The 11,351-nt window shown below is 32.8% G+C and overlaps 2 protein-coding genes across 2 annotated transcripts; both read left to right on the top strand.

Moving 5' to 3' along the window:
• The first annotated feature begins 731 nt into the window (after positions 1-731).
• LOC113762702 (pathogenesis-related protein PR-4-like) lies at positions 732-2,043 on the top strand. The gene is made up of 2 exons (XM_027306259.1): positions 732-1,024; positions 1,725-2,043. The coding sequence occupies exons 1-2, from the start codon at positions 761-763 to the stop codon at positions 1,887-1,889; spliced, it is 429 nt and encodes a 142-aa protein (XP_027162060.1). The 5' UTR covers positions 732-760; the 3' UTR covers positions 1,890-2,043.
• Positions 2,044-3,962: 1,919 nt separating this feature from the next.
• LOC113762621 (pathogenesis-related protein PR-4-like) lies at positions 3,963-5,403 on the top strand. The gene is made up of 2 exons (XM_027306155.1): positions 3,963-4,288; positions 5,099-5,403. Exons 1-2 carry the CDS (start codon positions 4,025-4,027, stop codon positions 5,261-5,263), a joined length of 429 nt encoding a protein of 142 aa, XP_027161956.1. The 5' UTR covers positions 3,963-4,024; the 3' UTR covers positions 5,264-5,403.
• Positions 5,404-11,351: the final 5,948 nt, after the last annotated feature.

Genomic DNA, 11,351 nt, shown 5'->3' with positions numbered 1-11,351 from the left:
GCCTCTGAAAATATGCCAGAGCGACTAAGAAGAGCGCTAATATAGAAAGAGCCACCTCTATTGTGGTTGTGTGAAGAAATCCCAGGATGGAAAAGTACATGGCAGTTAGCGGTCTTCGCACGTTATTTTAACTTAGCACGTAGCTAGCTAGCCGCCTTCCCATTTCCCAAACATGCAAACTAGCCACCTAGCACCCGATCTAGCTTTTTCTTGATTGCTAGGATTAAAACGGTGCTAGTTATTTTTTCCCCAATTTAAGGAGCTTAGATAGCTCAGGTTAGTTCAGTTTGAAACACAAGAAATGTTGTCAATATATTAAACTTAGGTTTTTTCTGAAAGGGTAACCGTTGGTATTCGGTAGTACATCCAAATTTCATGTGAATATATATTTAGACACCTTTTTAAATTAACTTAAAATTCGATTAGCCAATCTTATAATCTTATAACTAAGTAGATAATCTAAATATTTCCGTTATTTGTTATTTGATGGAATTATAAAGGAATTTATATAGGTTGCTTGCCAATAATCAACATCTTGACTTGACTGACATAGCCATGAGTAGTAGTTAACCTCAGATAATTACTAGCTGATAAACCTAGATTATTCCATACTTCAGCATGTGTTTTTCTTTTGACTGTACATCAATGAAAATGATCTGGAGTTTCCTTCTTCTACTTTACTATCTCTACCTATTTCTCTATAAATGCAAGCCTCAAACATCGAAATTTACAAGAACAACTTGTGACAAAAACTAGAAAAATGGAAAGGGTTCCCCAAATTCTTTGCATTGCATTCTTCACGCTTTTCGTTGCTGTGGCCAACTCCCAGAGTGCTTCAAACGTTAGGGCCACTTACAATTTGTACAATCCCCAAGACATCGGTTGGGACCTAAACCGTGCCGGGGTCTACTGTGCAACATGGGATGCTAACATGTCCCTTCAGTGGCGGAGCCAATATGGTTGGACTGCCTTTTGTGGACCTGCTGGACCTACTGGTCAGGCTTCCTGCGGGAGGTGCCTTAGGGTAAGTGGTTTTAACTTTGACAACTTCTTTTTTTTTTTTTTTTGGGTTAATTAGTTTGTCAATGATAAATATGTTACTGGATTCCCATAGTTTCTTCAGTGTGTAAGTCGTGCAGAGAAAAATGTTCACTAGTAAAGAGGAATTTAGCTAGTCTCACCTTTTTTTTGTTTGTTTGTGTGTGTGTATGTGTTTTTTTTTTTTTTTTGGCTTCAAGAATAATTTGTGTTAGTTCTACTCTAGTTAGTAGAATGAGAACAGCAATAGTTGGATTTTAATACAACATTGGCCAAAAAAAAAAAAAAAATACTGTGTTTAAATATTTTATGGTGTGGGGGAAATTAGATTATTGAAAACCTTTTGTGTTTCCTATTTAGCGCTTCATGTCCATTTAAAGCACAAAATTCCATCATTGTTGGATTCATTCTATGTAAATCAATTGTTATTTTTCCACTTCCACAACCATATCAATCTGCTCTTTTCATGTCCATTAAAGAAAAAAAATTCACTTTTTGGTCTCTTTGCCTGTCAATCTTGGCATTTCAACTAACTGAAGAGTGATTTCCTTTTTAAAGCACTTTATACATCCAGAGCTAAAGTGAGTAGTAGGTTTACACTAAGAGTTATGTGCATGTTTTCAAGAACTAGTAAAGCTGAAAAAGCTATATAAATCTTAAACATCTCATATAAATCTTTAATGCAGGTGACTAACACCGCAACTGGAGATCAAGTTGTTGTAAGGATTGTTGATCAATGTAGCAATGGTGGGCTAGATTTGGACGTTGGCCCCTTTCGGCAGATTGACACTAATGGCCAGGGCATTGCCAACGGTTTCCTAACAGTCAACTATGAATTTGTTAACTGTTAAGGCCGTCTACTACTCTCAGTCTTATGTGATGGGAAAACTGAAATTTCCTGTAATCAATAAATTTGAATAATATATACGTACCAGGTTGGGTTTATGCCGGTTGGCTGGTTGTGTATTGATTATCTATACAATATATAAAAGGAAAGCGGTGACAGTACTTGGTGTAAACATTTTCTATCCTTTTTTCACTTTTCATTTTATCCTTAGAAAAACTAATATTTTTACCCTAATCATCTGATACACATTTGCTAACATAACCGCTCATAACTACCTTGAATATTGCAACTACAAAATTATCTATTTTTCAATTAAAGAAAAAAAATTATTGATAAATTGAAGTTTGTTAATGAAAAGTTCTTATAAATTTATTTGTGTAAAAATAAGATTTACAAATTCATAAAAAAAATAATCGTTATTTCTAAATTACAAGCACATCGGGTGTGCCTTTAACAATAGTCAATAATAAAGCTATTGTAGATTGCAAAAAAGCCATAATAATATGTATATAAGCTACGACCTTATATACGATGAAGGCTGATCTCTGAATATAAGCAACTTAACTTTACCATACAGATGATAAAAAGAAATGGGAGTGAACAAGGCATGCTGTCAAATATGAGGATATGGGGAAAATAGCATGAAAAGTCCCTTTCACCCTCACTTCATGATAGATTTACATTCCTCAAAAAATAAATGCTCTCATTTCGTAATTGATTTTACTTTGATGTTATGTTAACAAACGTGTGCTAAGGTAGTATAATATTATCATTTGATAATGAAATTTATATTTACATACATATTATGTAATATACAATTTTTAATTCTTGAAAAGAAAAAGTTCCACATTTTTCATAAGAATCATGGGAGCTTAAGTCAACATTTGATTTTGTGATCTATAAACACAGTAATATAAAAAGTTGGACAAGAAGCTTAAATAACAAAAAAAAAAAAAAGAACTACAAATTGACTAGATAACCAAACAAGTAACAGAGGCTAGTGAGTAGTAATCCCAACTTTTCTTTGGTAAATATGTCCAACATAGACTAGCCTATTAGGCTATAATATTCAAACTTTGCAGCCTTATTTCCTTACCCACAAGAAAAGAAAACCTGATAATCCTTATTGATTAAACCAAAAAAAAAGGAATATGGACCAGCCTCTAAAATATATGCTAGAGCAGCCAAGAAGAGCTCCAATATAGAAAGAGCCATCTCCATTGGTTGCCGTGTGAAGAAATCTTTGGGTGGCAATGTACTTGGCAGTCTTCGCACATTTTCGTAACGTAGGCGCCCTTGCCAAACTCGCCGCCTAGCACACGATCTAGGATTTTCTTAATTGCTAGGATTAAATCGCAACTAGATTTTGTTTTCGATTAGTTCCGTTTGAAACACTTGAAAAGTAATCAATATTTTGAAAGGGATCAGTTGGTACTCGTTCGCATATCTAAATTTCATATGAATATACATATTTATATTTATTGTATTCTTATATTTAAAGACTTTTTCAAATTAACTTAAGATTCGGTTAGTCAATCTTATAACTAAATAGAGAAGCCAAATATTTCCGTTATTTGTTAGTCAATTGAATTATAAACAAATTTATATGAGAGTGTTTGGATAGCTAAATTTTTTTTTTTTTTTTTACATAGTATTTTGCTTGTATCATAAACACATTTCTCAATCCACATTTTTATATTTCTAATTAGTATTTTATCTCACATATCACAAAAAGTGCTATAGTAATTATTTCAAATAATATTTCAAATAATGCGCAAATAATTAACATCTTGACTTGACTGACCTAGTCATGAAAAGCAGCCAAGTTCGGATAATTTTTTTTTTGGGGGTCAAAACGATAAGTTGAGTCAAGCTCGGATAATCACTGACCGACATTACGTACCATGTTAATTTCAATTTTCTTGTCTTTATTGTTATATTCCACGAAGACTTTCTAGAGGATGACAATGAACTAGATTCCATATGCCAGTGTTTCCTCTTCTTAATTTGACAGCACATCAGTGAAAATGGGCTGGAGTTTCCTTCTTCGACTTTGCTATCTCTACCTATTTCTCTATAAATGCAAGCCACATACATCAAAATTTACAAGAAGAAGAACTTGTGACAAAAAATAGCAAAATGGAAAGGGTTCCCCTAATTCTTTGCATCGTTTCGTTTACCCTCTTTGTTGCTGTGGCTGACTCCCAGAGTGCTTCTAATGTTAGGGCCACTTACAATTTGTACAATCCCCAAAATATCAATTGGGACCTCAACGCTGCTAGGGTTTTTTGTGCAACATGGGATGCTAACAAGCCCCTTTCGTGGCGGAGGCAATATGGTTGGACTGCCTTTTGTGGACCTGCTGGACCTCGAGGGCAGGCTGCATGTGGGAGGTGCCTAAGGGTAAGTGGTTTTAACTTCCAAACTTCTTTTTTTGGTTAATTATATTGCAAATGATAAATATGTTTTTGGATTAGCATAGTTTCTTCAGTGTATAATTCATGTTAAAAAAAATATTTTGCGAGCCAAGAAGAATTTAGCTAGTCTCACGTCATGTACGCGCGTTTTTTTTTTTTTTTGATCAATTTGTGTTAGTTCTACTCTAGTTATTAGAATGAAGATAGGAACATTTACCAAAAAAATATTGAGCTTAAATATTTTATGGTATGGTGGAAATTATGCTATTGAAAACCTTTTGTGTTTCCTATTTAGCTCTTCATGTCCATTTAAAGCAAAAAATCTCATCATTGTTGGATTTCATTCTATGTAAATCAGTTCGTAACCTTATCAATATGCTCTTTTCATGTCCACTGAAGGATAAAATTCGCTTTATGGTCTCTTTGCGTATCAATTTTGGCATTTCGATATGTATTTAATCAAAATTATTGAAACCACAAAGGCTAGATGTTATTAAACTTATTTGCTAGTACTAAAAACAGAAACATCAGCAGTCTTTGGTTCCTCATAAGAATTGGATTTGAATTAGAATTTAAATTGTATAGTAAGCAAAAAATTTTCTTTTTCGATGCACTTCAAATCCAATTTCAATTCTCTTAGCTAACTAAACAATGTTTTCCTTTTTTAATGAACTTTATACATCCATAGCCAAAATGAGTAGGTTTACACTAAAGAGTTATTTGCAAGTTTTGAAGAACTAGTAAAACTGAAAAAGCTATATAAATTTTTAACAGCTCATACAAATCTTTAATGCAGGTGACTAATACAGCAACTAGAGCTCAAGTTGTTGTCAGGATTGTTGATCAATGCAGCAATGGTGGGCTAGATTTGGATATTGGCCCCTTTCGACAAATTGACACCAATGGACAGGGCAATGCCAACGGTTTCCTAAGAGTCAACTATGAATTTGTTAACTGTTAAGGCCGTCTACTACTCTCAGTCTTATGTGATGGGAAAACTGAAATTTCCCGGTATCAATAAATTTGAATAATATATACAAGGTTGGTATTATGCCAATTGGCTGGTTATATATTGATTATCAATAAGAGAGTTATTGCCTATTGCAAAAAGCCATGCTATATATATACATAAATATATATATATATATATATATACATAAATATATATATATATATATATATATATATATATAGACACATATACACACGCATAGATCAATTACGAAGTGCAGCTTAATTGGTAAAGACTCTTCACTTATAATCAAAAAATTACGAGTTCAAGTTATTAAAGAGTAAGTAGAGAATTAGTCTTGATTCTCTTTTAAAAAGAAAAAATTACGACTTGACTTTACTCTTGATTCCTAAATATGATCGACTTAACTTTTCTATAAAGATGGAAAAAAGAAATAGGGGCATGCTGTCAAATATGATGATATAGGAAAAATAGCCTGAAACGCCCCCTTTACGTTCCTCAAAATGTAAAATGCAGGAGTAGGAGAGCTCATTAGGGATGAGAAAGGGATATGGTTGGGAGGTTTTGCAGAGAGTATAGGGACGGCAAGCAACATAGCAATAGAGCTTTGGGGAATTCTTAAAGGAATGCAACTGGTATGGGGAAAAGGATATAGGGACATAATCATAGAGTCGAATTCAAAAGTGGGATTGGAGCTGATAGTAGAAGCAGCTGCCACATCACCTTACCATAACTTCGTTAAGCAGATAAGAACCATGAAAAATAGAGAATGGTCATTGTCGCGCCCCATTTTTTGAAGTAAAAGGAAAAGTGTTTTTAAAAAAAGAGTTTTTTTTTAATTTTAGAAAATAAAGAAAAAGGACCTTAAATGGGACTTAGACAAATGTGATGATTTGGGCCCAAATAATAGTCTAAAAAGGGTTTTTAAGAAAATAGGAGTCACCACTTGATATTGAATTTAGGTATACCAAGTCACCTAAAAATTTTTTAGAAAAAATAAAAACAAGTAAAACCCTTTTAGACGACTCAAAATCTTTGAAAACAAGAGAAAAGGATTCGAGAGTCACATTTGAAAAAAGAGAAGGCAAAGATTTGATTGACTCAAATCTAAGGCATCCTTTCTATCGCGCCCCATTTTTTGAAAAATAATAAATTTATTTAGATGTTAGAAAAAATGTGTTTTATTTGAAAATTTTTGTTTTTGAAATTAGTTTTATTTTAGAGAATAAATAAAGAAAAAGGAGGGCCAAAAATGGGACTTAAAAAAGTGCGACGGTTCTGATCCAAAATAATAGTCTAAAAAGGGTTTTTAGGAAAAAAATAGGAGTTGCCATTTGATATTGAGTTAAGGTGTACCAAGTCACCCAAAATATGTTTTTTAAATAATAAATAAATAAAACTCCTTTTTAGATGGCTCCAAGTCTTCGAAAAACAAGAAAAAAGGGTTCAGGAGTCACGGTTGAAGAAAGGGAAAGCAAAGATTTGATAGAATCAAATCTAAGGCACCCTTTCAATCTAGCTAAAGTTAGTTGCAAGATTTAATCGAAAATTTTCTTAATCTAACCTATAAAACTTATCACATTTGGATATTTCTATATGGATACAAATTAGACCTAATGGATATCGAGAGGATCGAAATATCTCTTCAAATTTTAATTGATACAAATCACATTAATTGTGATGCTCAAAATGATTTTTAGAAGAGGTCACGAATATGCAAAAATGAGATTCGAAGAAAAGAGGTATTAGAAGATATAAATATACGTGACCTAAGAGAGAGGAATGCAACATAATGGGTTAAAATTCGTGACTCTATTTTCCTTTCTATAGAGGGGATACGAACGTGTTAAAGCAAAGAAGCCATACTCGTTCATTTCCCATATTTGAAAAGTGACTCTTCTAATTTAGTCAAGCAAATGAACTAGCCTACTTCTATTTTTCTAAATGAAATACAAGTCTAAATGTCATGTTTTGCGCACATAGGGATAAGTGAGGTAATATATATAGGAGATATCACACAAGATGAGAAAATATCCTAAAAATAAAAAATATGTATGAAATGCGATGAATGTCATGCAAAAAGTGTGAATCTAGCGCGAAACGACTTAAAGGGTTTAGCATTGGACTATCCCATTTATACAAATCTTCACTAGCATCGGACCAGTGAAAAATCGGGAAAAATGATCACAACTAGCGTTGGACTAGTGTGATGACGTCATGCCTTTATTATAAACAAATAAATTATATAAAACATAATTAAAGCAAATGAACACATAATGCACATAGAGCACATAACACATAAGCATAATTTCTAGATGCAAAACCCTAATGAAAACGAATAAACACGTAAACATACAAGTATGCAAGCACATAAGCAAATAAATGCAAATAAAAACCTAACTATTACATTCGGGCTCCTAATTACAATCTAAGGGGGGAATTTTAAAAATAATAACCTAACTATTACATATATCTAACTAAATATATTTTTAACAAAAATTAAAACCTATCTATTACATAGGCTAGCTAAATGCAGATCTTGAACGCATATCTATTATAATTTGGCATTTAAATATCTCACAAATAATCATAAAAAATTAAATAAAACGAATGAAATTTAAAATGAATAAAATGAGTAATTAAAAGAAAAGGCACTCAAAACATGCAATTACACATAAAAAACACATTGGAGCATTAAAAGAATTTAAAATAATAAAAGAGGTTACCTCCCTCGAAATTGTAGTTAAATGAGGTGAAATTTGCCCATATTTATGCTCCAAAATCAACAAAATAATCAAGCACCAATTTAATTATAAAGAAATAGAAATAATCATGAAATCTACCAATTAAAGCACTTAAATAAAGTATAATTAACAATTAAAGAAGAAAAGTAACTTATATTTAAGAAATCAAAATTACCAGGAACCTATTGCAAAAACTAAGCAAGTTTTTGGGATAAAAGTGTAATTATTACAAATATTAGGGGTCAAAATTAAAGAAAAATAAAGTTCAGAGATCAAATTACAATTAAATTAGGAACCTAATTGAAAGAAAATTAAAGTTTTTAGGGCTATAATATAATTACTCAAAATTATAGGGAATAATCTGTAATTTACGTTACCAGATTGCTTGATAAAAAGGCCATTGGGCCATTTCTTTTAATTTCTCTTGGCCAGAATTCCTAAACCCAGCCAAAAGTCCAAGGAAAACAAATAGGCCATCCCTTCCTTTTCACCAAATCAACCCAAACAAAAGTTACGGGCTTTGGGCCACCAAACCCAAGTCAAAATTCAATCAAAATAAATCTAAACCCATTTGCCAAGCCCAACTAAATAACATTAACCCAAAACCTAAACTATTTACTAAACCCAACAAGATAATAAATCTTTCCAAAAATCATTAAACCCTAAATACATCATAAAACCTAGAAATAATCTACTTAAAAACCCACTTAAAACATGAAAAAGAGGATTAAACTTAAAAGGGGCAAAAACTGGTTCAGTGTTCCAGATTTTGGGCCATAGTGAAATTATCTAAACATTCAGGTGTCAAAATGAAATTTTTAGAAATTCCTATGCATCTTATTCGAAGAAAAACTTTGCTCTCTCTGCAACTGGGAGCTTATTCACCCAACACAGCAAAGGAACACAAACGTTTTGCCAAAAATTCAAACCCAAATCCACAAGACAGTTGCCTCAGAGCCAAATGCAATGTTTAACTCAAGATTGCGCAGCAAATCTAGACTACTATCTCACAAAAATGAGTAGAAAAATGCAGCAAAGAGAGAGAAAAGAACAGGGACAAATGCAGCATCCAAATTTCAACATTTTTATGCAAATCTGATGATATAGCAACAAAACAAGGTGAAAAAGATTACCTTCGATGGTTAAGGGTATCAAATAGAAGCGGGGATCCAAGAAGAACGAGTTTCGAAATTGGAATCAATTAAGAAATTTTTGCTACAGGAGGTGCGCGGGCTGATGAAATTGTAACTTTGTGCTCGAATTCGAAGATATTTTTGAGGTTTTCTCCAAATTTTCCAACACCAATCTTCTTCCTTGGTCATCATAGATTCCCAAAAAATCGATACTTCCTCCAAAGAGACTCTACACAGATCGAAAGAGGATCAAGAAACCACCCTAACCCTCAATCCTGGCTCAGTTTTCTTTTTCCAGAATTTTCTGCGCTTTTCCTTTTCTCCCTCGATTTTCTCTCCCTTCTCTATATTTTTCTTGTCTGCCGCCTCCCCTCTCAATCCTTTTGACATAGTGCTGCATTTTTATTCTTTTTATAGCCACAAATCCTCCCCAAAATCTAGAATTAATGGTGTAGATGGTGACTGGTTTTCTTGGACATTTTGAGCCATTAGATTGGTTTGAATTCAGATTTTTCTTGTTGTTTTGGATCAATACCAAGTGGTTTTGTACTGGAGTGATCGCATGGAGGAAAAAATGGAAGAAAAATGAGTGGAAATGACCAAGAAATGGCGCTTGTAACATGGTACAAGAGCCATCTCCATGGCTTCTGGTACGAAACCATGGAGATGACGCGCGCGTGCAGTCAAATTTTTTTTTTTTTTTTGCAAAAAACTGCACTTTTCATTTTTTTGTTTTCTTTCATTTTTTTGCTTTTCTTTTCTTTTCGATTTTTTCTAAAAACTGATTTGAAGTGATTTTCCCTTTTTTTTTAAATAAACATAAAAATAACTAAAATAAAATGAATATAACTAATTTAAATAAAATAAACATAAACTAAAAATGAGCAAAAAAAAGAAATAAAAAAGAAATAAAAATAATGATAAATTTTTGGTGCCTACAAGTGCCCCTCTTTGTCTGGGTTTCGCATAAATTCGATACAAAGACGTAAACACCGAATTACTTATCTATCTGACTCAACTATAATCGAAACAGTTAGAAAAACTTAATAAATTGAAAATTTTAAATCGGAAAATAAAAGGAGTGGTGGGATAATCCAAACCAAACGAAATAACAGTCGGTGGGATAAAATCCAAATCCAACAAAATAAAGATTGGTGAAATAAAATACAAATCCAATAAAATAACAGCTGATGGGATAAAACTCAAACCCAAAAAAATAAACGGTCGGTGGGATAAAATCCAAACCTGATACGGTTGATGGGATAAAACCCAAACCCAACAAAATAAACGGTCGATGGAATAAAATTCAAACCCGACAAAATAAACGGTCGGTGGGATAAAACTCAAACCCGATACTGTTGGTGGGATAAAATCTAAACCCAACAAAATAACGGTCGATAGGATAAAATTCATATCCAATAAAATAAACGATTGGTGGGATAAAACCTAATCCTGACACGGTTGGTGGTATAAAACCCAAACCCAATAAAATAAACGGTTGGTGGGATAAAATCCAAACCCAACAAAATAACAGTCGGTGGAATAAAGCCCAAGTCCGACAAAATAAACAGTCAGTGGGATAAAACCCAAATCTGGCACGGTTGGTGGGATAAAATTCAAACTCAACAAAATAAAGAATATAAAAAATGTGTTTGAATGAAAAGGTATGAAGTGATTTTTGCTATTTTTCTCACTTAAATGATCAGATATCACCTTTGTGATAAAATTGCCCCAATATAGATCAGACTTGATTGAATGATTGCTGATTTTCTGTCCCTTCAAGAAAATGTGTGTAGTTCATTCCTGCAAAAGAGAAATAATCATGACGAAATATAATGCCACCACCGTGTGGTCTCTCGAGCCTTGAGAAACCTGGGCCATTTAATATCGCATAACTGTTCGACTCGAAAATCTTGTGTAACCCTTCCTTGATCCGCTAGCATCTGTATTCAATCAACTGTGCTTAGACCATAAGAAATATGTTTACGCATCAATTACGATGAATTATGGGGATTGTTTCTTGACCACGTTAAACGAAAGCAACTAAAAATTTTAGACAAAATTATTTCATGCAAGAACACCAAATAGAGCAAAATAAATTTTCGAAGAGAAAATGACCCTTATTAAGTTTACAGAAGAACTTGGAGACGAATTTGAATGGTCCTTCTAAGATGAGAAAAATGTCACACTTGACCCCTT

This window comes from Coffea eugenioides, chromosome 2, assembly GCF_003713205.1.
Source record: "Coffea eugenioides isolate CCC68of chromosome 2, Ceug_1.0, whole genome shotgun sequence".
Classification (NCBI taxonomy): Eukaryota; Viridiplantae; Streptophyta; class Magnoliopsida; order Gentianales; family Rubiaceae; genus Coffea; species Coffea eugenioides.
This window is presented reverse-complemented; position numbering and strand designations above follow the sequence as displayed.